At 46.2% G+C, this 27,668-nt stretch overlaps 1 protein-coding gene across 3 annotated transcripts in view; it reads left to right on the forward strand.

The window, feature by feature from the left end:
* ELP4 (elongator acetyltransferase complex subunit 4) overlaps positions 1–27,668 on the forward strand; it is a 563,638-nt gene that overhangs the window by 108,849 nt on the left and 427,121 nt on the right. For all 3 annotated transcript variants that reach the window (XM_063944452.1, XM_063944453.1, XM_063944451.1), the window contains exon 3: positions 9,351–9,472. In XM_063944452.1, the coding sequence (XP_063800522.1) occupies positions 9,351–9,472 (122 nt within the window). The remainder of the gene's footprint in view (positions 1–9,350; positions 9,473–27,668) is intronic.

Consider the following 27,668-nt stretch of genomic DNA (forward strand, 5'->3'; position numbering starts at 1 on the left):
CCACTCAAAAAACACTGTATATCATACTGCACTTATATATTGCAACAGATGTGGTGCATTTTGATACTACGGCATTGAGTGGCACCGCAGCCAGGGGCACAATGCACACATGCAATTTGGTGAAGGTTGATGGAACCGGGGAGCCATCTTTCTACCCCAAGTTGCATGTGTGCATTGTGCCCCTGGCTGCGGTGCCACTCAACGCCGTAGTATCAAAATGCACCACATTAGTTGTTATATATATAGCTTTTTTTTTTTATAATTTCATACATGTAATGATGCACATGTGGTGCATCATGAAAACTTTATACTATTTGTTGACGTTTAGCCATGTTGGCCACATTTATAATTATGTCTTGAAATAAAAAGCACATATTTTTTCAAAGCAATTTCATGTGCTTCATCATGAAAACTTTATACTGTTTGAAAAAGTTCAGCCATGTTGGCTGCATATTTAAAAAAAAAAAAAGAGGTATAGGCATGTTTTTATGTTTCTCAAATGAAAATGCTGACCCTGATATATATAGCAACAGATGTGGTGCATTTTGATATTACGGTGTTGAGTGGCACCGCTACCAGGGGCACACATGCAACTTGGTGCAGGTTGATGGAACCGAGGAGCCATCTTCCTGCCCCAAGTTGCATGTGTGCATTGTGCCCCTGGCTGCGGTGCTACTCAATGGTGTATCAAAATGCACCACATTTGTTGCTTTATATGTAATGGTGCAGATGTGCTGCATCAAGAAAAATGTATACTGTGTGAAAAAGTTCAGCCATGTTGGCTGCATATACAATTATGTCTTGAAATAAAAAGCATATATTTTTTTCTACGCAATTTCAGTTTGCAAAATAAAACATTTTGTTACACGACAAGCAATGTGTGGTGTATTTTTATTACCTTGCAGTACTTATACTGAAGCACTTTGATAATTGCCTTGCAGGTTTCAGGTATGATGTGTTCCAAAGCCTGCGCAGAGATACGGGAACCATACTTCAGCTTCTCAAATGACTGTCCAGTAGCAAGGAACCGCAGGGTAGCCATGAGCCTCTCCTCAGCAGGGATAGGATCGTGCCACTGGGTATCCCGCTTCTGTATGAGGGGGGTCACCAGACGCAGCAACTCCTGGAAGGTGTCATCATTCATGCGCAGGAAGTTGCGGTAGTCATCCGGGTTGTTGTCCCTGATCTCATCCAGGTGGGGCATGTAGGAGCGAGTAGGCCGCTTAACAGCCACTCCTTGGTCCAGCAAGATCTCTCCCTCCGCCTTTGCTGGGCCCTCTCCCTGTCTGCCCTCACCTTCAGCACAGACTAGCACATGAGAGCCTGATAGCGAGTAGAATCCATCTCTACACACACAGCAGTATAGAACCACTTTGTAATGCAAGCAGAACAAAGCAGTGCATGGTAGCTAGCAATGTGGAACGAGCAGCAGGTATAAACCAAACTTCTCTAGTCACAGAGCAAACAGAAGTGCACAGACTATAAAATGGCTGCTTGTTTATATATCCCCCAGGTAGGCCAGCCCTCAATTTAAATTTTCTTAATCTGGCAGATAAATCTGATGTGCTTTTTGGCAGCATGCAATGCGCTCGAATTCGAGCATCCGATACCACCCGATTTCCGGTTGTAAGGGGCATGAGATAAATCTCAGGATTGTATGCGCATCGAATGCACTAAAAAAGCACTTTCGATGCGATTTGTCTTATGCTGGCCATACACTTGTGCGATGCCCCACGTCGCGACATCGCGGGGCATCGCACCTGAACTGCCAAAGTGATTACCATGCGATCCTGCGATAGATCGCATGGTAATCACGTGATGGGCACGTCACCGCCGAGTGGGAGCGGCCTCAGGCCGCTCCCGGCGGGTGCCCATCGCACATCGCAGTGCGATATATCTCATGTGGGCTTAAAACCACATGCGATCGCACTGCGATGCGAGAAATATTAAGTGCAGCACATAATATCTTGAGACGCGATATTCGATCGGCGTGCCCGCGCATCGTGTCGAAAGGTACTAAAATGTGCATACAATCCTTCGATTTCTCTCACAGATGTGGTCGAAATCGAAGGCTAGTACTGATAATCTCATAAGTGTATGGGCACCATTAAGGTGAGCTTCAAGGGAAATCGGGGCCGATATCGTGTCAAAGGCAATTGCACAAGTGTATGGGCACCATTACATCGAGCCAACTGCATGAAAAGTTAATACACATTGAAGTTGGGTAGAAGCCTGTGCTCTTCAGCTCATGTTTCAGTTTGTACTTGGGTTCAATCACCTTCTTGTTATGATGCTGTATAAACTTCTGCATACCTATCGTTAAAAAAAAAATTGGACTACTACGGTTCCGGATCTTGCCTTTTTCTACTCCTCAGAATGCAGAGGCCAGTTCCTTCTACTAACTATCTTCTCTCCTGGGTAGTGATCCCAATCATGTTGTAGGTTGAGGCAGCAGTACGTTAAATATTCTATTAATACAAATAAAAGTAATATTTTTTATCTACTGTGCACTAGTAGTAATAAAATATGCCATCTGAACCTGTGGGCATGTGAGATACCAGTTACGTATGGGTCTATATTTGACTTTACTCCAACTTGATTACATTAGTCCATATTTCTCAGCTCAATATACATTACATTCAAACAGCCTGAATGTGGAACATAGCCGAGGCTTTGTGGCTGATAATCACCCAGTATATTGTAATTGTTGTTAAAATGTGGTAATTAGTGTTTCTGAAGTCTTGTTGGAAAATCTAAAAATGTTTTCTCTTGGGAAGCAAAGTGTGAATTTATACAATTCTGTAATCACACACCGCTTAATAGGATGTCATATCTGTGTACTTAAAATGCATGTACGTTCATGTGTATAGTATTGTGAACCTGCAATAAAGTAGTATTTACTTACATGTAGTTATACAGTAGCTACTTTATGGGCTGATGCAAGAAACAAATTACCAAGTAATTGGTCTGGCGCTGATTATGAGCTAGTTCTGCTAAAAGCAGCCAATAATAAAGGGATAGTTAGTCCCAATGCAAATGAATATTAAAACCGAAAAAAAATAGTGCTAATAAACTGGATATGTTTAAAATTACATATTCCACACTATTGATTGTTGCAACAAATATCTAAAAATATGATAATAAGGGCATATCAAAGCACTGCTTATATTTGATTGATTAAAATCATGAACATATGAGCTGGAACTTGTAGTCCATCTTAGGAGTTCAGCCACAGTCCTGGGAAATAAAGATGGTGCGAAGATTATATTACCAGCTGTATTGGAAGATGCAAGACCTCAGATGGCTTGATTATGGACTCCACTTTGTCCTAGTGAAAGCTCTGGTCCACCGCAAATGTCCACTTGGTCGCAATATTTCCTGTTTGGACTTTTTGTCTCCAATTGTAAAGATGAATCCAATAGTATGCCCAGCTCTCCACCAACGCGTTTCACTGCGTGCCACAGCTTTTTCAAGATGATGTCACTCCTAAGATTGTGTGGAATATGTAATAAATGTATGGTTTTAATATTCACTTTATGGACTGAACTTACAATTCATGAGAACACAGCCTCTTGTTTGCCAGAAGTATCCACTAAGGAGGGAAAACCTTTACTTTCAGACAGGACACTGTCTTATCAGCTTATATAAAACAGTGTTCTATAGATGCAGTCCTTCCTGCAAGGTAGCGTACAAAGTAATGTCTCCATGTGAGTGGGGTGAAGATTGTGGGGGTCATTCCGAGTTGATCGCTTGCTGCCGTTTTTCGTCAGCGCAGCGAACAGGTTACCACTGCGCATGCGTATGCACCGCAATGCACAGTTGCGTCGTATGGGTACAAAGCGGATCGTTGCTGGGCGATTGATTTAACGAAGAATCCATTCGCACAGCCGATCGCAAGGAGATTGACAGGAACAGGGCGTTTGTGGGTGTCTACTGACCGTTTTCAGGGAGTGTTTGGAAAAACGCAGGCGTGTCCAAGCGTTTGCAGGGAGGGTGTCTGACGTCAATTCCGGAATCAAGAAGACTGAAGTGATCGCAAGGGCTGAGCAAGTCCAGAGCTACTCAGAAACGGCAAAAAACTTTTTTTGTCCCGCTCAGCTGCACACGCGTTCGCACATTTGCAAAGCGAAAATACACTCCCCCGTGGGCGGAGACTATGCGTTTGCATGGCTGCTAAAAGTAGCTAGCGAGCGATCAACTCGGAATGAGGGCCTGTATGTCTAAACTGGAGATATCTGAAGGGTATTGTATTGAAACATAGATTTTGATGGCAGATAAGAACCACTTGGCCCATCTGGTCTGCCCTAAACACATACACACACACACACACTAAGGGGTATATGCAATTGGCGGCGAATCGCGGCAATTTTTCGCCCGTTTTTTTTCATTCGACACAATTCGACCGTCGATTTCCGGCAAGTGGGTGCCGGAATTCAACATATTAAATAAAAAACGGATTCGACAGTCCCGCTGTCGAAAAACGGCCGATTTGACGGATTTTGATTAGATTTTTAAAAAACGGGGAAAAACGGTAAAAAAACCCGGAAAAAAATTGCGTGGGGTCCCCCCTCCTAAGCATAACCAGCCTCGGGCTCTTCGAGCCGGTCCTGGTTCTAAAAATCCGGGGGAATAACGGACAGGGGATCCCCCGTATTTTTAAAACCAGCACCGGGCTCTGCGCCTGGTGCAAAAAATACGGGAGACAAAAAGTAGAGGTCCCCCGTATTTTTTACACCAGCATCGGGCTCCACTAGCTGGACAGATAATGCTACAGCCGGGGGTCACTTTTATATAGCGCCCTGCGGCCGTGGCATTAAATATCCAACTAATCACCCCTGGCCGGGGTACCCTGGGGGAGTGGGGACCCCTTCAATCAAGGGGTCCCCCCAGCCACCCAAGGGCCAGGGGTGAAGCCCGAGGCTGCCCCCCCCCCCATCCAAGGGCTGCGGATGGGGGGCTGATAGCCTTGAGAAAAATGAAAGAATATTGTTTTTTCCAGTAGTACTACAAGTCCCAGCAAGCCTCCCCCGCAAGCTGGTACTTGGAGAACCACAAGTACCAGCATGCGGGAGAAAAACGGGCCCGCTGGTACCTGTAGTTCTACTGGAAAAAAAAATACCCAAATAAAAACAGGAGACACACACCGTGAAAGTAAAACTTTATTTCACACCTGCCGACACACACATACTTACCGATGTTGACCCGCTGACTGCCACGCCCCCCTCGTCACTGAAGAATCCGGGGTACCTGTGAAAAAAATTATACTCACCTGATCCAGTGTCCAGATTATAATCCACGTACTTGGCAAAAAAAAAAAAACGAACACCCGGACCAGGCGGACTGAAAGGGGTCCCATGTTTACACATGGGACCCTTTTCCCCGAATACAGAGACCCCCCCGTGACTCCTGTCACAGAAAGGTCTCTTCAGCCAATCAGGACGCGCCACTTCGTGGCACTCGCCTGATTGGCTCTGCGCGTCTAAGCTCAGACGCGCATTGCACAGCTCCCTCCATTACTTTCAATGGTGGGAACTTTGCGGTCAGCGGTGAGGTCACCCGCGGTCAGCGGCTGACCGCGGGTAACCCCACCGCTGACCGCAAAGTTCCCACCATTGAAACTAATGGAGGGAGCTGTGCGATGCGCTGTCTGAGCATACAGCCAATCAGGAGTGCCACGAAGTGGCGCTTCCTGATTGGCTGAAGAGACCTCTCTGTGACAGGAGTCACGGGGGGGGGGGGGGGTCTCTGTATTCGGGGAAAGGGGTCCCATGTGTAAACATGGGACCCCTTGCAGTCCGCCTGGTCCGGGTGTTCGTTTTTTTTTTTTTTGCCAAGTACGTGGATTATAATCTGGACACTGGATCAGGTGAGTATAATTTTATTTTCAGGTACACCGTGGATTCTACTTGGACAAGTGGACAGAGGTCGGCGTGTGAACATAGGTAAGTATGTATGTGTCGACATGTGTGAAATAAAGTTTTACTCTCATGGTGTGCGTGTCCTGTTTTTATTTGGGTATTTTTTTCCTAGTAGAACTACAGGTACCAGCGGGCCCGTTTTTCCACCCGCATGCTGGTACTTGTGGTTGTCCAAGTACCAGCTTGCGGGGGAGGCTTGCTGGGACTTGTAGTTCTTCTGGGAAAAACAATATTCTTTCATTTTTCTCAAGGCTATCAGCCCCCCATCCGCAGCCCTTGGATGGGGGGGGGGACAGCCTCGGGCTTCACCCCTGGCCCTTGGGTGGCTTGGGGGGGGGACCCCTTGATTGAAGGGGTCCCCACTCCCCCAGGGTACCCCAGCCAGGGGTGACTAGTTGGATATTTAATGCCACGGCCGCAGGGCGCTGTATAAAAGTGACCCCCGGCTGTGGCATTATCTGTCCAGCTAGTGGAGCCCGATGCTGGTGTAAAAAATACGGGGGACCCCTACTCTTTTTGTCCCCCGTATTTTTTACACCAGCACCAGACGCAGAGCCCGGTGCTGGTTTTAAAAATACGGGGATCCCCTGTCAGTTTTCCCCCCGGATTTTTAGAACCAGGACCGGCTCGAAGAGCCCGAGGCTGGTTATGCTTAGGAGGGGGGACCCCACGCAATATTTTTTCTGATTTTTACCATTCCATTTAAAAAAAAAAAAAAAAAAGATTAAAAAGTATATTTTACAAAATATATAAATAATACTTGTGCCTCCAAAATAGACAAACCAAGTACCTAATCCCTTCTAATATAAATAGATATGCTATTACCAATAAAAAAAACACCAAAAAAAACATGTTTTTTAATTTTTTTATTAGATTCCGCCACCAAAGTGTGGCGGATTGAAAATGACGAATTTACTGTCTAAAAGTACTGTTGTCGAATTTCCAAACTTCAATTGAATATACTTTTGTCGAATTGCCGCATTTGTACCATTGCAGAAATGTCGAATTTGACAAATGTCGAATTTCAAAAAGTCGAATTTGGAAAATCCGTTTTTTTGACGAAAAGTACTGAATTGCATTGTCGAAAAAAAAATTTTGGCGAAAATGTCCCGTTTTTCTACATTTTCGGGAATTCGACCGCAATTGCATATACCCCTTACACTCTAGGGTTCATTTGTTTTCATGAGCCACTTAACATTCCAGTATATTTTTGGATTGTGGGAGGAAACAGGAGTACCTGGTTTATACCCACGCAAGTATGGGGAGAATATACAAACTCCACATGGTTACACAGCTAGGTAGGGCGTCAGAACGTATATATATATCATATCCAGTCTGCCAGTATAGCCTTATGCATTTTGGTCACCTCAAGTAGATGACTAGCAGTACGGATGTTGTAATGGTTATTATTACTGTCTCACAGCTACAGCTCTGTGCAGTTTGTATAGTCTCCCCGTACTTGCATCGGTGTCTTCTGGGCACTCCGGTTTACTTACACACACGCGCACACACACACACACACACACACACACACACACACACACACACACTTGTATTTATAGAGTTTGTTTATATACAGTATATATGAAATAAATGTGTGTGTATGTATGTGTATATATACATATATATATATATATATATATTTATATATATATATATATATACACATATATATGTGTGTGTGTTCTACACCATTCTTTTTAACTAGTTTGACCCTTTAAGCGGAAGTTAATTTATGTAGATATTTGCTCCTGTGAAAGCCTCTTAGCTGTTTGTTATTTAGGCTTCAATATGTAAATGGTAATCTGTAAGTTACACCTTTTACTGGTAAATATATATTGCATTTTGCACATATAATTGCATTTGGAACATTGGGCACCACTTTTAGCATGGATAAATGTTGCTGGCAGTAGCTTTGCAAACAAATTGTCATTGTTATTCTCTCTGAACCATTGAAAAGGTAAGTCCGTCTCTAAACCGGCACATTGTGCATAATGTTCTCCCTAAAGGTGCATCAAATTGTGCTTGGATATTGTTAAATAAACAAACTGACACCTCAAAAACTTGTGTCGACCATTGTTATGTTGACCTTTTCTGCATGTCGACCTTTTGCACCTGGCAACCTTACCCACTGTCGACCTTTTACCTGTCAACCTTTTCTATACCGTGTGTATATACATGTAATGGAGCAGTATTCAGTCTGCGTCACCATGTTAGTAACTGGGTCAGGCTCATAGTCTGTATTGGAATAAAACCACTGTGGCAGAGCCTGTACCTTCCTCTCTCTCAGGTGGAACTTTTGGCTACTTTATATGTATATCTCTAACCATACATTGACCAGAGTCACTTGATGCCGATGTTCATGTAGTTGTGATTTTTTGCAAAGGCGCATTCTCAAAAAATTCCTAAAAACTCCTGTGGCGCATGCGCTACACAGAGATTGCGCACAGTGGCGCATGTTGAAATCGAAATGCTCGGTTTAAGAAATGTTGAGTAAAATTGCTGGTCATTACTGGGAAGTGGCTAGTAATGCACCCAAAAGTGGGCCGTTTAGTGGGCGTGTCATTAAAAATGGCTGCATACACAACCACAGGCATAGGAGGCCATTGATGGAGAAGTCGCATCTGCCATAGGGGTGTTGCAGGTTTCAGCAATGCGACCGATGGTGGTGTATAAGGATGCACCAATCACTATTACTGTATGTGCAGACACTGAAAAATCCGATGTACACAAGGGAGTTTATATCGGCATGTGCACAAAGTCACAGATGAGCGATTTCCAGTACACAATGCTACATGCGCTTCTGCGTCCACTGCTGAATCAGGCCCAGTATGTTTATCCAGGGCCCTTGTAGCCTTTTTATCAACAAAGGGGGACATTCAATTATGGGTGAAGGGGGCCAATTGCTGTTGCTGCCCCATTTAAACGCCAGCAAAGGCAGCCCAATTTTCAAACCCGTTTCACTTAAAAGTGCTCACTACCTAAGGGGTAGTGAACACTTTTGAGCAAGATCCACACGTCCTTAAAGAGTAGAGGGTGTTGTGGGATTTTGTCTGGCCAGTTGAATACCCCACAAAATGTTTTGTTGAACGCTTTATATCTTTTACCTTCTATCACTATTCATAATAACTGTGGCTGCAGAGATGGCGGCTCCCATAACAAATGCCATACAATAACATAAAAAAGGTAATAATAATAAAATAGCTTTTATCTGCCATTTAGAGAGAACTCAGTTTGTAAAATGTTTTTCTTGTGAATAATACTTATCACCTGTTATTATCTGTATGATACGTATTACCTGCCAAGGGGACAGGTCAGGCGGCAGCAGGTGTCCTGTGTCTGTGGGAAGCTAGTGCATTTCCTGTTAGCATTGGGTTTAGTCATTTGGATGCATTCTCGGGCATAACGGTGCCTATTGCTCTCTGCCCACAGAGGAAGATGCCTACAGCACATACTCCAATGTTCTTCTCAGAAACTTCCTGGCTGAAGGAGTGGTCAGCGGGCATGAAGTCTTTGTTGCATCTGCCGGCGAGGATCCGCACACAATTTTAAAGGTAACATGATGTACTTATTGTATTACACATATGTAGCTACCGTCAGTATGTTATTATGACTGCTGGGGGATCAAGATTGTATTAATTTAGACCCTGAGCATAACCCCCCTCATTAACCATGCAGTTAAGCATGATTGATAATGTTGTTATATACATCTCACTGCCCTGGATGGAGGGTGAGTGGATTCCCGAAGGAGCAGCCAGTCTGTGTATGCTTGGAGGTTTTATGTTTTTTTTGTTGTTGTTTTTTTAATGTATTTTTTTTTACTATTCATGATCTCTTTTATCGTCTCCTGTTTCCTTCTGTTGGGTTGTTCTGGTTAGTCCGCCACCGGTTCCCATCTCTGCAACTTCCTCTTTCCTGTGAGACGCCTCCCATCTTTGCAGTTGTCCGTCATCTCCAGCTCCTGTCTGTCAAACTTTCTACCCCTGCAAACTTCCATCTCACAATCTTGCAGGCCACAGCGAGATAGCCCATAGCTGCAGGCATCTTCTTGGGGACTTCATATTGTTGTCTCCTGCCACATGCGCTATATGTTTGCTTTATCCCCCAAGATAAATATTTATTAGCATATTGGTCCCTCTTCCCCGCCGCTCCTTCCCTCTGCAGTGGGGACCATTAGCGGAAAGTAGGTACGGACTCACAGTCCAGAGAATGGAAGTGCCTCGTATTACAATATGGCCAACTACATCAAAGTCTTCCCATCTATCTTGTCCTACATTCTCCCTCAGAGGGCAATACAGTACTCTGCTTCCTACTTCACTAGATATCACACAGATATGTACCTTAAACTTGGGATGCCGGAAAAATTGTGACCAGAAAATTCTAATATAAATAATAAACTATAATCCGCTGGCAAAATAAGCTGGTGCGCCGCACACAGAATCAGCCCCCTCTGTGTAATATATTCCAGAGGTTCTCAAACACAGTCCTCGGGGCACCCCAACGGTGCAGGATTTAGGTATATCCTTGGCTCAGCACAGATGGTTAAATTGACTGCGTTGCTAAGTAAGTCACCTGTGGCCAAGCATGGATATACTAAAAACCTGGACCGTTGAGGGTGCCTTGAGGACCGTGTTTGAGAACCTCTGATCTATGCACTGTTCCAGATACCATATACTGCCTTCTGCAAAGCCCTGCTTATTGTAGTGGTACATTGCTGAAACTGGCAAAGGGTGTCATATATTGCCAGAAATAATGGTATGGTAGTAGTCCCTGGCTTGTGTCAGGACGTATTTGTGTCACAGTGCTAGGCCGGATGCGTCACAAGATTTTAAGTCTGAATAGTGACAAATTAACAAGAAAAAGAAGATTTAAGTGGATCTGTCATGTCATTTTAGCCGTACAGGCTACGTAAAAGCCTAATTGCAAGATACAGCTATTAACACACATAATATTCTTGAGAAAAATGGCTGTAAAGCTTCATCCCTCATGCTCTGTATTGTACTCCCTGTTACAGTGCCTGAGGCATTACTCTAAGTAGACAAAATCTACCTTTGCCTTTATCACATGTTTATCACAAAGTGCATGTAAAATGTATATGTATCAATTTTGCTTAGGCAGTAGTAAATGTTTCACGGTTAGTATATGGTATTATGTTTCTGAGTGACGCACGGTCCCCCGTCACAACTGTCCCTATGTATTTTTTGAGACCTATAGTGGTATATGTAATAGGGTGTAAGTTCCATGAACCGGTGCAATCTCTGCTAAACCAGATTGGTTTTGCCTTTTAAATTAACTCTTCTTTAAATCTACAGCCTTAATAACCAAACCAAACTATGGGTGTGTCGGTTGCAGTCACGTGACCGTCAGTTGGGATCCCTGCGGCCCGGATGCCGACGCCGGGATCCCGGTCGCTGGAAATGCAGACAAGTCAGCATGCTGACACAGAGGGACTAGTGGGTGTCCATAACACCCATAAAGTGGGAATAGAACCTGTGACGAGGGCAGCGAGCCACAGAGCCCGCAAGGGACTCCGTTGCGCTCAACCCCACCTCCACCACCGTCCCCCTGACATTCTAGCGGCCGGGGTCGGTATGTTGGCCTCCGGGATCTGACTTTGACACATGCCCACTGACTAAATGATTTCCCATCAGTTCTGTTAAACATAGCTACAGTTCCGTCTTATTCCCCCCCTTATATACACATACATGATTAGGAGCTGCCGTGCCATCTGTCTACAACAGTATCTTGAAAAGAGATGACATCTGATACGCTGTGACATCCCTTTTACTATTCATCAAGAACTAGATAAGACGCTATTAGTATAAAGTATGTATTGGTTTCGCATATTGGCCCTTTAAATGCCATCATCTAGTTGAGTCCCAGTAGCAGGCAGCGATTGAAGCCCACAGATATCTATTAACAATTTCCCTGTGCGTCCAGCTGTAGAACATTAGACTGTCCCGCTCCCATCACGTGCGCCTGCCAGCACGCCAACATTATAACAAAGGAGTGACCTAAACACTGGTGCTGGAAGTGTCTTTCAATAGCAATGAAATGCTATAATTGTCCTGCTTTCATTTTATGATATGTAATTGCGAGGTTCCTGAACCTATAAGCAAGACAAATATTGCTGATACTAGGAGGGTGAAAAAACATTCTTTTGGGACATAATTATCAGGGGGGGGGGGGGGAGATGTGTGTAACGAAAAGAGACAAGTAAAAGATAAAAAGCCCATCAACAGCGTAGGGTATATTATATACCACCCGGCAATTTATCCATCATCCTTTGAAAACATATTCATGCCTTTTGTGCTCCGAGCTCTCTCAGAAAATCAGCTATGAAGCGCAACAATGGAAGACCTTGCAAGAAAAAAAGAAAAGACTGCCGTGCATAGTGTTTTTCTACACTATCAGATTGAGCGTACAGGCAGTAATCTTTGCACTTCTTCAGATCATCTGTCCCGGCTGTCACTGGGTGCTCCAATCCTGTGCCAAGATCAGCATAGAGCGGTAACGTAGGCTTTGGTGGAACTGTCTCATTTTTGTGGGAAGAGATATGAATGATATATATTTGCATGTTGTGTTTTTGTTTGCTGTAGTTACTAACATATGCATGTTGAGAATGTTTCCTGTTGCTCTGAGACTTTATCAAATGCTGAACGCTGGGGCAGGTAGAGCTAAAAAGTCACGGAAGTGAGTCCAGCATAATAATCATATTTGGTGTGGTCTCCTACTCTTTATGAAGACTCCCCTCTCATCCTTTTAGACGGGTGCCAGATAATGACCACCTCCATTGCTAGAAAGGAACAGTACTGTGCCAAAGCATAAGTAGGCTCCTGGTAAATTAGGTTTGTCATGTCCTGTATGTATAGCGATGAGCTTAGGAAGTAGGCGCCTACATAAGGGGGACCCTAGTATACACCTCTTTGTGCTTGCCCCACATCTGCAGCCTACTGATCATTCTATTACCTGTTTGGAAAACCAGAATGCCGGAAGTGACGCAAATAAATGGAGGCCTATCCACTCTCCTCTATACACTCCAGGGACCCTTAAACCGGCTCTTTGAAAAGCCCATTTTCCAACACCAAAATACCCCGGAGTTATAAAAGACATAGGACTAAAAAAGTAAGTCACACATGTACGGGTTGGGTTCGCGTGACCGCCGGTCACCGTACCGGCGCTGGGATCCCGGCTTTTAGATGCCCGGCAGGGGTGGGGCTCGTTGTGTTCGCCACACATTCTATTCCCACTCTATAGGTGTCGTGGACTGCCATGAGTGGGCATAGTCCCTGTTAGTCTGCATGCCGACTGTCGGGGTTGTGAGGGGGCGGGAGCTCGGCGTCGGTATTGTGTCCGGCAGTCTCCTGACCGCCAGTCACATAACTACATCCCACATGTACACTGGACACTAGTTTCCCAGTGTTTTTCTCACAATATAATGTATAACATGAATAGCTTAGTATTTCGTAACAAGTCTTATTACCAGCGGCATATTTCCTTTAGTATTGCAGTGATACCAACGAATATTCCATTGATATTTAACATTACTTAACCCTTCAGCGAGGTCCAGCAGTGTTCTCCACTCTGTTACTGGCAGGCTACCGCTGCTGATGACAGGGTGCTGTGTCATGCCTATGCACGATGGCTAGTGTGCGCATGTGCTATACACTTTCACCCAGATATAAGGCTTCGCTGAAGGCAGAAAGGCTGTTTCTGTGTCCCCATTGCCGGCAGTGAGACCGTATCGCTCTCACCATCTATAGTTGGCATAAGCTATACAGGGGCACACAGTGGTAATCTTAGTTTACTACTGTGTGTTAAATATTGAAGTGAGGGCATAACCCCTTTAGCACTTACTAAGGGGGTTATATCTCAATGTTAAATGGGGCCCTTAATGTTCCCAGAGGAACAGAAGCCACAGCCAGTTGATGGTCTGCAGTTACTGCTTGCACAGCATTTCTGACTGCTATCTCCTGTTCTGGCTGTCAGTAACTGTTGGTGCACCTCTAAGGGTGGGTAAACACTAGAACATTATCGGGACGATTGTCTATATTGGAACGGCAAGTCGTCTAGTGTGTATGCACAATTACGTGCTCCCGCGGGTCACATTCATCATCGACTGGTTGGCCGTGGTGCGCGGCCAATCAGACAATATCATATGCGGGACTGTGCTGTGTATTGAAGGACGGAACAAGGTAATGTTCCGTTGTTCATTATCGTGTAGTGTGTATGTCCAATCTTGCACTTTCCGGGTGAAAGGGAATTGGGCCCGACCATCGGGACAATTGCCCTTTGTCCTAGTGTGTACGAACCCTTAGTCATTGTTATGATGGGGACAGGAAGCTGTAGTGCCCCACATCAACAAGTAAGATGCTTTTCTTCGATTTTCTTAATTATGCTACAAAAGTACTAGACAGAAAAAATCCATAATCAAATAGCCAGGCACTAATAAGGTTATTATGGCTTACAGCACTTTCTATTTTAACATGTTTGCTTGAGTGGCACATTTCATGAAAGTGTTTTATTGGGTGATTCAATTGGATGGCGGTCATTAGGTCGACATGAGTTAGGTCGACATACAATGGGTCTACCACATTTGTTCGACATGCATTAGGTTGACCTAGTCATTAGGTCAACATGAGTTTTTCACAATTTTCTCTAACGTCCTAGTGGATGCTGGGAACTCCGAAAGGACCATGGGGAATAGCGGGCTCCGAAGGAGGCTGGGCACTCTAGAAAGATTTAGGACTACCTGGTGTGCACTGGCTCCTCCCACTATGAACCTCCTCCAAGCCTCAGTTAGATTTTGTGCCCGGCCGAGGTTGGATGCACACTAGGGGCTCTCCTGAGCTCTTAGAAGAAAGATAGTCTTAGGTTTATTATTTTCAGTGAGACCTGCTGGCAACAGGCTCACTGCAGCGAGGGACTAAGGGGAGAAGAAGCGAACTCGCCTGCTTGCAGCCGGATTGGGCTTCTTAGGCTACTGGACACCATTAGCTCCAGAGGGATCGACCGCAGGCCCAGCCTTGATGTTCGGTCCCGGAGCCGCGCCGCCGTCCCCCTTACAGAGCCAGAAGCAAGAAGATGGTCCGGAAAATCGGCGGCATGAAGACATCAGTCTTCACCAAGGTAGCGCACAGCACTGCAGCTGTGCGCCATTGCTCCTCTCACACTTCACACTCCGGTCACTGAGGGTGCAGGGCGCTGGGGGGGGGCGCCCTGAGGCAGCAATAAAAACACCTTGGCTGGCAAAAATACCTCAATATATAGCCCCAGGGGCTATATAAGAGGTAAATACCCCTGCCAGATTCCATAAAAAAGCGTGAGAATAGGCCGCGGAAAAGGGGCGGAGCTATCTCCCTCAGCACACTGGGCGCCATTTTTCCCTCACAGTTCCGCTGGAAGGAAGCTCCCTGGCTCTCCCCTGCAGACTACTCTACAGAAAAGGGTAAAAAAGAGAGAGGGGGGGGCATTTAATTTGGTGCAGTATATAGTTTATATTAAAAAGCAGCTATAAGGGACATAACTCAGTTAGTCCCTGCCTTATATAGCGTTCTGGTGTGTGCTGGCATACTCTCACTCTGTCCCCCCAAAGGGCTTTTGTGGGTCCTGTCCTCTATATTGAGCATTCCCTGTGTGTGTGGAGTGTGTCGGTACGGCTGTGTCGAAATGTTTGATGAGGATAATGAGGTGGAGGCGGAGCAGATGCCTTTAGAAGGGATGTCACCCCCTGGGGGGCAGACACCTGAGTGGATGTGCTTATGGAAAGAAATGAGTGCACGTATAGACTCATTACATAAGAAATTTGACGACATGCCGACTGCGGGAAAGCCGAGTTCTCAGCTCGTGCCTGTCCAGGTGTCTCACAAGTCATCAGGGGCTCTGAAACGCCCGCTATCTCAGATGGCACAAGTAGATGTCGACACGGATACTGACACCAGTGTCGACGACGAGGAGTCAAATTTAATGCCCATTAAGGCCATTCACTGCATGATTGAGGCAATGAAAGAGGTGTTAAATATCTCTGATTTACATCCAGGTACCACAAAAAAGGGTATTATGTTTGGGGAGAAAAAACTACCTGTAGTTTTTCCCCCGTCAGATGAATTAAATGAAGTGTGTGAAGAAGCGTGGGCTTCCCCTGATAAGAAATTGGTAATTCCTAAGAAGGTACTAATGGCGTTCCCTTTCCCGCCAGAGGATAGGTTACGTTGGGAAACACCTCCTAGAGTGGATAAAGCGCTCACACGTTTGTCTAAAAGGGTGGCACTACCGTCAGGATACGGCCGCCCTTAAGGAACCTGCTGATAGAAAGCAGGAGGCGATCCTGAAGTCTGTATATACACACTCAGGCATTATACTTAGACCAGCTATTGCGTCAGCATGGATGTGCAGTGCTGCCGCTGCGTGGTCGGATAAACTGTCAGAAAATATTGACACACTAGACAGAGACACGATTCTGCTAACAATTGACCATATCAAAGACTCAGTCTTATATATGAGAGATGCACAGAGGGAAGTCTGCCGGCTGGCATCTAAAATAAGTGCATTGTCCATCTCTGCTAGGAGATGCTTATGGACTCGCCAGTGGACTGGAGATGCAGATTCCACAAGGCACATGGAAGTTTTGCCTTATAAGGGGGAGGAATTATTTGGGGATGGTCTCTATGACCTAGTTTCCACAGCAACGTCTGGGAAGTCAGCATTTTTACCCCATGTCCCCTCACAGCCTAAGAAGGCACCATTTTATCAGGTTCAGTCCTTTCGGACCCAGAAAAACAAGCGGGGAAAAGGAGGGTCTTTTCTCTCTAGAGGCAGAGGTAGGGGAAAAAGGCTGCAACAAACAGCAGGTTCCCAGGAGCAAAAGTCCTTCCCCGCTTCCTCTTCCAAGTCCGCCGCATGACGGTGGGGCTCCACAGGCGGAGCCAGGTACGGTGGGGGCCCGCCTCATGAATTTCAGCGATCAGTGGGCTCGCTCACAGGTGGATCCCTGGATCCTTCAAATAGTATCTCAGGGGTACAAGCTAGAATTCGAGGCGGCTCCACCCCACCGGTTCCTAAAATCTGCCTTGCCGATTGCTCCCTCAGACAGGGAGGCGGTGCTAGCAGCGATTCACAAGCTGTATTCCCAGCAGGTGATAATCAAGGTACCCCTACTTCAATAAGGCCGGGGTTACTATTCCACACTATTTGTGGTGCCGAAACCGGACGGTTCGGTGAGACCCATTTTAAATTTGAAATCCTTGAACACATACATAGAAAAATTCAAGTTCAAGATGGAATCGCTCAGGGCGGTTATTGCAAGCCTGGAGGAGGGGGATTACATGGTATCCCTGGACATCAAGGATGCTTACCTGCATGTCCCCATTTACCATCCTCACCAGGAGTACCTCAGATTTGTGGTACAGGATTGCCATTACCAATTCCAGACGCTGCCGTTTGGACTCTCCACGGCACCGAGGGTATTTACCAAGGTTGTGGCGGAAATGATGATACTCCTTCGAAAAAAGGGAATTTTAATTATCCCATCTCCTAATAAAGGCACGATCCAAGGAACAGTTGTTAGTGGGAGTAGCACTATCTCAGGAAGTGCTGCGCCAGCACGGCTGGATTCTGAATATCCCAAAGTCACAGCTGGTCCCGACGACACGTCTAATGTTCCTGGGAATGATTCTGGACACAGTCCAGAAAAAAGTGTTTCTCCCGGAGGAGAAAGCCAGGGAGTTGTCTTCTCTAGTCAGAGACCTCCTAAAACCAAAACAGGTATCGGTGCATCACTGCACGCGGGTCCTGGGAAAGATGGTAGCTTCTTACGAAGCAATTCCATTCGGCAGGTTCCATGCCAGGATTTTTCAGTGGGACCTGTTGGACAAGTGGTCCGGATCGCATCTTCAGATGCATCGCTTGATAACCCTGTCTCCAAGAACCAGGGTGTCTCTTCTGTGGTGGCTGCAGAGTGCTCATCTTTTGGAGGGCCGCAGATTCGGCATACAGGACTGGGTCCTGGTGACCACGGATGCCAGCCTACGAGGCTGGGGGGCAGTCACAAAGGGAAGAAACTTCCAAGGACTATGGTCAAGTCAGGAGACTTCCCTTCACATAAATATTCTGGAACTAAGGGCCATTTACAATGCCCTAAGTCAAGCAAAATCCCTGCTCCTACACCAGCCGGTGCTGATCCAGTCAGACAACATCACGGCAGTCGCCCATGTGAATCGACAGGGCGGCACAAGAAGCAGGATGGCAATGGCAGAAGCCACAAGGATTCTCCGATGGGCGGAAAATCATGTACTAGCACTGTCAGCAGTGTTCATCCCGGGAGTGGACAACTGGGAAGCAGACTTTCTCAGCAGGCACGACCTCCACCCGGGAGAGTGGGGACTTCATCCAGAAGTCTTCCAAATGATTGTAAATCAGTGGGGTCGTCCACAGGTGGACATGATGGCGTCCCGCCTAAACAAAAAACTAGAGAGGTATTGCGCCAGGTGAAGAGACCCTCAGGCGATAGCTGTGGACGCTCTAGTGACACCGTGGGTGTACCAGTCAGTTTATGTGTTCCCTCCTCTACCTCTCATACCAAAGATATTGAGAATAATAAGAAAGTGAGGTGTAAACACAATTCTCGTGGTTCCGGATTGGCCAAGAAGAGCGTGGTACCCGGAACTTCAAGAGATGATCTCAGAGGACCCGTGGTCTCTGCCGCTCAGACAAGACCTGCTACAGCAGGGGCCCTGTCTGTTCCAAGACTTACCGCGGCTGCGTTTGACGGCATGGCGGTTGAACGCCGGATCCTGAAGGAAAAGGGCATTCCGGAGGAAGTCATTCCTACGCTTATTAAAGCTAGAAAAGAGGTTACAGCAAATCATTATCACCGCATATGGCGGAAGTATGTTGCATGGTGTGAGGCCGAAAAGGCCCCAACAGAGGAATTTCAACTAGGTCGATTTCTGCATTTCCTGCAAGCAGGAGTTAATATGGGCCTAAAACTAGGCTCCATTAAAGTACAGATCTCGGCTCTGTCGATTTTGTTTCAAAAAGAACTAGCTTCAGTACCTGAAGTTCAGACATTTGTGAAAGGAGTGCTGCATATTCAGCCCCCATTTGTGCCTCCTGTGGCACCTTGGGATCTCAACGTGATGTTGAGTTTCTTAAAATCACATTGGTTTGAGCCACTAAAAACCGTGGATCTGAAATCTCACGTGGAAAGTGGTCATGTTATTGGCTTTGGCTTCAGCCAGGCGTGTGTCAGAATTGGCGGCTTTATCATGTAAAAGCCCTTATCTGATTTTCCATATGGATAGGGCAGAATTGAGGACTCGTCCCCAATTTCTCCCAAAGGTGGTGTCAGCGTTTCACCTGAACCAGCCTATTGTGGTGCCTGCGGCTACTAGGGACTTGGAGGACTCCAAGTTGCTAGACGTTGTCAGGGCCCTGAAAATGTATGTTTCCAGGACGGCTGGAGTCAGAAAATCTGACTCGCTGTTTATCCTGTATGCACCCAACAAGCTGGGTGCTCCTGCTTCTAAGCAGACTATTGCTCGCTGGATTTGTAGTACAATTCAGCTTGCTCATTCTGTGGCAGGCCTGCCACAGCCAAAATCTGTAAATGCCCATTCCACTAGGAAGGTGGGCTCATCTTGGGCGGCTGCCCGAGGGGTCTCGGCTTTACAACTTTGCCGAGCAGCTACTTGGTCAGGGGCAAACACGTTTGCAAAATTCTACAAATTTGATACCCTGGCTGAGGAGGACCTGGAGTTCTCTCATTCGGTGCTGCAGAGTCATCCGCACTCTCCCGCCCGTTTGGGAGCTTTGGTATAATCCCCATGGTCCTTTCGGAGTTCCCAGCATCCACTAGGATGTTAGAGAAAATAAGAATTTACTCACCGGTAATTCTATTTCTCGTAGTCCGTAGTGGATGCTGGGCGCCCATCCCAAGTGCGGTTTATCTGCAATACTTGTACATAGTTATTGTTAACTAAATCGGGTTATTGTTGAGCCATCTGTTGAGAGGCTCAGTTGTTTCATACTGTTAACTGGGATTCATATCACGAGTTGTACGGTGTGATTGGTGTGGCTGGTATGAGTCTTACCCGGGATTCAAAATCCTTCCTTATTGTGTACGCTCGTCCGGGCACAGTGTCCTAACTGAGGCTTGGAGGAGGGTCATAGTGGGAGGAGCCAGTGCACACCAGGTAGTCCTAAATCTTTCTAGAGTGCCCAGCCTCCTTCGGAGCCCGCTATTCCCCATGGTCCTTTCGGAGTTCCCAGCATCCACTACGGACTACGAGAAATAGAATTACCGGTGAGTAAATTCTTATTTTTTCCATTTTTTAAATCTTTTTCATACTTAACGATCCACGTAGACTACAATTGGGAATGGTAACCTTACCCAAAGCTCGCTCGCCATGCGAGGGGACACAGTGCACTAATTGGGGTTCCCGTCACTTTTCGAAGAAAACGGCACCAAAAAAAGTAAAAAATAAAATAAAAAAAACATGTCGACCTTTTGCCATGTCGACCTAGTGATCATGTCGACCTAATGCATGTCGACCTAATGCACCACATCCGATTCAATTGTTTGAGATAATTACCTTCTGTCTGGGAGCTAATTCAATTGATTTGGGCAACCAGTCCCGAGGTTACACTTATTGCTGATTTCCTGAGGTGCGAGCAGAAAACCACTTAAAGGGCTGGATGCTTAATGTGACTTATCCATACATTGGGATGCTAGAATACGGTAGTCGCGAGGCCTGTCACGCAAACGATTGAATTAGCGCCCTCCATTTTAGACAGCAGCTAATTCTCTCAAACAATTGAATCTCCTCCATACAGTCCGATGATTGTAGCCAGTCTAATCTTTGAGCCCTGTTGGCACTTTCTAATGCAGGGTTTCTCAACTTTAGCCTTCAAGTAACCTCAAAAGGTTATGTTTTCAGGATTTCCTTGAGTCATTGTGTCCGTCATCACCTCCCCTTACAACATTTGTGTTGGGGTACTTGAGATGCTGGATTTAAAATATTCTAATTTGAAGTAGTCATGGTGTGCCCAGCACATTTTATTAGGGGGTGCACCGTCGGAGGGGGTATGTCCAGCACCACTTATTGGATGTGTGTAGTACCACCTATTGGGCGTGTCCAGCACTGCCTACTGGCATTCCTTTCTATTCCATATGCACCTTACCTATATAGTGGTTTCTCACAACGGGGAACCTCTGCAGAAATGTATCCTCCCTTAGCAGACAGCGTCTTCAGTCAGTATTCACTATTCATGTAGGATATCATATGGTCCGCAAGATGCCTGTTTGTGTAGGAATAAAACCAATGTCATCATCATACAACCAAGGTTCAACAAGACTCGTGTCACCTCCTTCCATCTGCTCTCTCAGCCACACCATCATCCCATCCCTGTGTCTCTCAGCCACACCATCTTATTCCCTCTTCATCGTCTCTCAGCCGTGTCTGATGTTATTTTTTTTGGTAAGGGAATCAACATTTTGAGTTCCTTGATATCATAAACCTCTTAAAGGGACAGTGTGCACAGAATGTGCGCACCACAAAAGGGGTGTGGTCACACAATTATACCACCAATGGTATAGGGAGAGTATGTAACTGGGGAGGCAGGGATGACAGATAGTGGGTGACAGGGGATGCAGGGGTGACAGGTAGATAGTAGCTGACTGATGAGGCAGTGGTGACAGGGAGATAGTGGGTGACTAAGGCAAGGTTGAAAGTGGACACCAGTACCTTGTTGAAGTTAGCTATGGCCTGTTCCCCTCTCTGTGTGAGGTGCAGTACCCGTGGTCTGTGCTTGTTAGTGCAGCTGCAGATACACACTTGGCAAAGTACACAGCAGGCAGCGGGCACTCACCTCAGACCGGGAGCAGGACAGCAGAATCACAGCACCCAGCGGAGCTTCCATATTCTTCCTGGCCGTGTAAACCCCCCCGGCTCTGTCCACTCTGGGTATGTCGCTTTCTGTCTGACAGCTCTGAGACCGACTCCCGCAGCATGGACGCAGCACCCTATCCACTCTAGCCCCCTATGGAGCCTTGTACATCACATATGCGTCGGGTCGGCCCTGTGTGTGTCTCAGCAACGCCATCATCTCTTCATTGCGTCGTCTCTCAGCAAAGCCATCATCTCCTCCCTGCGTCGTCTCTCAGCCACGCTATCGTCTCCCGTCTGCATCTCTCACAATCCCCCTCACTTTGTCACTCAGCCCCCCCCCCCCCCTTCACTCTGTGCCTCTCAGACTCCCACCCATCACTCTGTCTCTCAGCCTCCCACCCATCACAGTCTCGCAGACTGACCCGCCCACCCCCCAGCCTCCCACCCCCCCTCGTCCTTCTCATTCACTCTGGGTATTTTAGCCTCCCTTAACTTAATTATTCATAATTTATTATAGGTCTATGCTATTCAATCTGCCCTCCCCCTTGCAGGCTGCAGCAGTTTATGCACGGCACACTCACACACTCACGACTGGAAGGAACAAGCAAATCTTCCTCCTCAGAGTCATCTGTAGCATTGGTGTGGAACAGGAGAAGAATGCAGGCTGGCGGTCCGCGGGCGGACCTACATGCTTGTGGTGGGTCAGTCGCAGTGGCGCGTTATCTGTGATTAACACAGGTGGCTGTGGATGGGTAGTGCCGCAGTTCTGACCATGCAGTGGGTGAGATGGGGAGGGGGAACGTAATCTGTAGCAGGCGTGTGTGAGTGGGGGGTGCTGGACATTAGGGGATGCCTGTTCGCACGCCTATGGAAGCAGTATCCCTAGAAAACATTTTTGTGACCTCCATAGCCATAGATCCCAACCTTAAAAATGCATTTATTGGCTGCAGGTTCACATAATAATGCAATAAAGGGATAGTGGCGTCGGGATGGCGAAAGTCATAATACCTATACCAGCATCCCCATGTGCAGAATCCTGAAACCTAGCAGGTAAGTACCCCAACCCTTGTCCTCCCTGGCCGCAGCCTAAACCCAACCTACCCCCGCAGCCTAATCCTAACCCTCTACGGTAGTGCCAAAACCTTCCCAGCAGCCTACACCTAACCTCTCCCTTCCCCGCAGCCTAACTCTAACTTCCCCGGTGGTGCCTAAACCTACCCCCCCCCCCCCTTCCCCCAAAAAAATCAACAACAAAAACTTACAGTAAGAAGCATTTGCCAGGTTGGAGAAACACCAATTGTTAGTATAACTTTTAGTATATAACAAACTTACCAATATTTTCTCCTGGGGTGAACTGGGACAAACAAGACCATGACATTGGTCTATGACCATACATCAGAGGTGTGACCACTACTCCCAAAATGCTGTACTAGCCCCGCCATCCAGTTTTCATCCCTTTGAAGGGGCTGTCTGATCCGCTTCTGGTTGCCTTCATCAGGAAGATGGAACATAGCCCTCCATATAGAGACTGTTGGGAGATGCAATGTATTTATATTTTAAATGCAATCAATGGAATAAAAATTATTATCTGTGGTCAAAACCAGGCATAACGCAGACTAGTATAGAACCCCTGTATAGCTATACACTAGGTTGTAACATTTTCTGCAAAAGCGAATAATCACAAATCTAGTCTTATTTTGTGCCCAATAAAAAAGCATTTTTGGTTTTAAATTCTGCATTTTTAGGAAATATCACTTTAAATATATTTTCTTCATCTGTCATCTTCTGCTACTTCTATGCTAAAAGGGCATGTACTGCTTTAAGCAATTAATGTTTCTTTCTTTTGCAAGAAAGTGACATAAAAGTTTAGAATTTACACTAGGGCAAGACAGTGGTAAACACGTTCCTTGTTTCTGCCTCTGGGTGCTGTCATTATTCCACTACCATTTAACCCTTCTCTGCTTGTGTCTTCCTTGGTGATTTTGAGATCTTCTTTGTAATATTAGCGCACTAACTTCGAGTCATTGAAAAGCAGCTTATTCATATATATATAATATATATAATATAGCCAAGTGTTTTATTTAAAAATAAATACATAAAATATGAAATGCCATGCATTCATTTTAAACTAATGGCCTTTATATGAGAAGCTAAGGTTAATGTTAAAATAAATACTTACCGTGGCTCCGTAAGAGAAAAAAAAAGAAAAACATCTTTTCCAGTTTGTAAAATTTAAAGATACTAATTTGACTTACTTAAATCAGATTGGTGAAATATTGATGGTACAGTCTATGGGCTTACAAATTTAGAAGGGTGCAGGGATCAGAGGAGATGTAGAACATCAGTGGGACTGACTCCCAAAAGGTAGGTGCCAGCGGTCCTTGTTTAGGCACACTGGCTACCTGCAACACTAATACCAAAATAATTTAGGTCAGCTGTATTCTCTTTTAGGACCCAGGGCCTTATTCACGGTCAGACTTGAACCTTGAACGCAGTTTGAGCATTTTTGCTGTTTCAACTTTGTACTGCGACTACGCGTTTTGACATTTTCCACATTTTTTCGTGTTTTTTTTTTTCTTAAATCGAACTTTAGACTCCCTGCGATTAGGGGATGAAGACCGAGGCTGGAATGGGCGCCAACTCTCAGAAAGTGGACATAGGGGAACTACAGTATGTGTGTAGTATCAAGTTGAGCCAAATATTTTCAGACTGCCTGGATATTCCAGTGTGAGTAGAATGGGAAATCACTCGCTCTTCCTGAGTAATCCAAGTGCGCTTACATTACCACATCTGGGGTACTCTGACGTGTTGGATGCAGATAAAATGGGCAGATGTGGACATGTACACATGGTCATTCATGTGGACATAAAGTTGACGTGTACCACCGACTTAAACATTGTTACTGATCAGGAACATATTTTCATGAAAACTTTATTCTCCAATTGATGTTGACTCCTTTAAGCAGGATAATGCACCCTACCACAATGCACAATTTGAGGAACCTGATGGAAGAGCTCTAGGTTGACCTAGCCTCCAAATTCACCAGATCTCAATCCAGTCAAGCATCTGTGGTATGTGCTGAAACAACAAGTCTGAATTGCGATGGATCTACATCGCAACGAATGGTACTAGATACCACAGGACACCTTCAGAATTCTTGTAGAGTCTATGCCTCAGTGGGTCAGAGCTGTTTTGGTGGCATATGTAAGAGCAGCAGTATATCTGGGAGGTGGTTTTAATATTTTGGCTCATCCGTGTATAATACTTGCTTAATTCTACAGGAATTCAAACTGTTTTTCCCAAAATATCTTCTGTCTGTTACTGACTACATACTACATAGAGACACACAGGTGGCCCCCTGGTGTGCATTACAAAGAACTTGCTTCTTCGATTAGTCCTTTGCTTGTTCCAGGATGCATTAATATATGACTTCCTATGTTAGAATGTCCATACACCAGTCTTATCCCCAAAATGACAAAGCCTTGTAAATTAAGTACATTAAAATACATTTCTCTTACGTCCTAGAGGATGCTGGGGACTCCGTAAGGACCATGGGGGTATAGACGGGCTCCGCAGGAGACATGGGCACTATAAAGAACTTTAGAATTGGTGTGCACTGGCTCCTCCCTCTATGCCCCTCCTCCAGACCTCAGTTAGATCCTGTGCACAGAGAAGACTGGATGCACTGCAGGGAAGCTCTACTGAGTTTCTCTGAAAAATAATTTTGTTAGGTTTTTTATTTTCAGGGAGCACTGCTGGCAACAGGCTCCCTGCATCGTGGGACTGAGGAGAGAGAAGCAGACATACTTAAATGATAGGCTTTGCTTCTTAGGCTACTGGACACCATTAGCTCCAGAGGGAGTCGGAACGCAGGTCTCACCCTCGTCATTCGTCCCGGAGCCGCGCCGCCGTCCTCCTCACAGAGCCGGAAGATAGAAGCCGGGTGAGTATAAGAAGAAAGAAGACTTCAAAGGCGGCTGAAGACTTCAGATCTTCTCTGAGGTAACGCGCAGCGTTACAACTGCGCGTCATTGCTCCCACACACAACACACACAGCGGGCACTGAAGGGTGCAGGGCGCAGGGGAGGTGCCCTGGGCAGCAATTATAAACCTCTTGGGACCGGCTAATAATATATATAGAGGCTGCGGAGGCACTATATTATATAATCCCCCGCCAGTATAGAAAATTTGAGCGGTACCGAAGCCCGCCGCTGAGGGGGCGGAGCTTGATCCTCCTGCACTAACCAGCGCCATTTTCTCCACAGCACGCTGCAGAGAAGCTGGCTCCCCGGACTCTCCCCTGCTGAACACGGTGACAGAGGGCAAAAAAGAGTGGGGGGGGGGCACTTTTTATTGGCGCAGTGAGTGTATAATTATATATTTATATAAAAGCGCTGTTTTGTCTGGGAATTTGGTTTCCAGTGTCAGTTGGCGCTGGGTGTGTGCTGGCATACTCTCTCTGTCTCTCCAAAGGGCCTTTTTGGGGAACTGTCTCCATATAGATATATCCCTGAGTGTGTGGGGGAGTCGGTACGCGTGTGTCGGCATGTCTTAAGCGGAAGGCTCATCTAAGGAGGAGGTGGAGCAGATGATTGTGGTGTCTCAGTCGGCAACGCCGACACATGATTGGATGGATATGCTGAAAGTTTTAAATGCAAATGTGTCTTTATTACATCAGAGGTTGGACAAAGCAGAGTCCAGGGATAGAACAGGGAGTCAATCCATGGCTTTGGCTGTGTCACAGGGCCCTTCAGGGTCTCAGAAACAACCCCTGTCCCAAGTAGCAGACACTGATACCGACACGGATTCTGATTCCAGTGTCGACTACGATGATGCGAGGTTACACCCAAGGGTGGCCAAAAGTATTCAAGTATTCATTATATGATTATTGCAATAAAGGATGTTTTACATATCACTGATGACCCCTCTGTCCCTGACAAGAGGGTACACATGTTTAAGGAAAAGAAACCTGAGGTAACTTTTCCCCCATCTCATGAGCTGAACGCGTTATTTAAAAAGGCTTGGGAAACTCCAGACAAGAAACTGCAGATTCCCAAAAGAATTCTTATGGCGTATCCTTTCCCTGCGCAGGACAGGTTACGGTGGGAATCCTCACCCAGGGTGGACAAGGCGTTAACGCGCTTGTCCAAAAAGGTGGCGCTGCCGTCTCCAGACACGGCCGCCCTCAAGGATCCTGCTGATCGCAGACAGGAAACTACCTTAAAATCTATTTATACACATACGGGGGCCTTGCTCAGACCGGCAATAGCGTTGGCTTGGGTTTGTAGCGCTGTTGCGGCTTGGACGGATACCTTGTCAGCTGACATTGATACCCTGGATAGGGATATCATGTTATTGACCTTAGGTCACATTAAAGACGCAGTCTTATATATGAGAGACGCTCTGAGAGACGTTGGCCTGCTAGGTTCGAGAGCCAACGCCATGGCGATTTCTGCTAGGCGAGCCCTGTGGACCCGCCAATGGTCGGGTGATGCCGACTCAAAGAAGCATATGGAAGTTTTGCCTTACAAAGGTGAGGATTTATTTGGGGAAGGTCTCGCGGACCTGGTTTCCACAGCTACCGCGGGCAAATCTACTTTTTTACCTTATGTTTCCCCACAGCAAAAGAAAACGCCGCAATATCAGATGCAGTCCTTTCGGTCGCATAAGTCCAGAAGAGGTCGGGGCTCGTCCTTCCTCGCCATAGGTAAGGGAAGAGGGAAAAAGCAGCCTGCTACGGCTAGTTCCCAGGAGCAGAAGTCCTCCCCGGCTTCTACAAAATCCACCGCATGACGCTGGGGCTCCACTGAGGGAGTCTGCGCCGGTGGGGGCACGTCTTCGACTCTTCAGCCACGTCTGGGTT

The sequence above is a fragment of the Pseudophryne corroboree genome, chromosome 11, assembly GCF_028390025.1.
Source record: "Pseudophryne corroboree isolate aPseCor3 chromosome 11, aPseCor3.hap2, whole genome shotgun sequence".
In the NCBI taxonomy this organism is placed as follows: Eukaryota; Metazoa; Chordata; class Amphibia; order Anura; family Myobatrachidae; genus Pseudophryne; species Pseudophryne corroboree.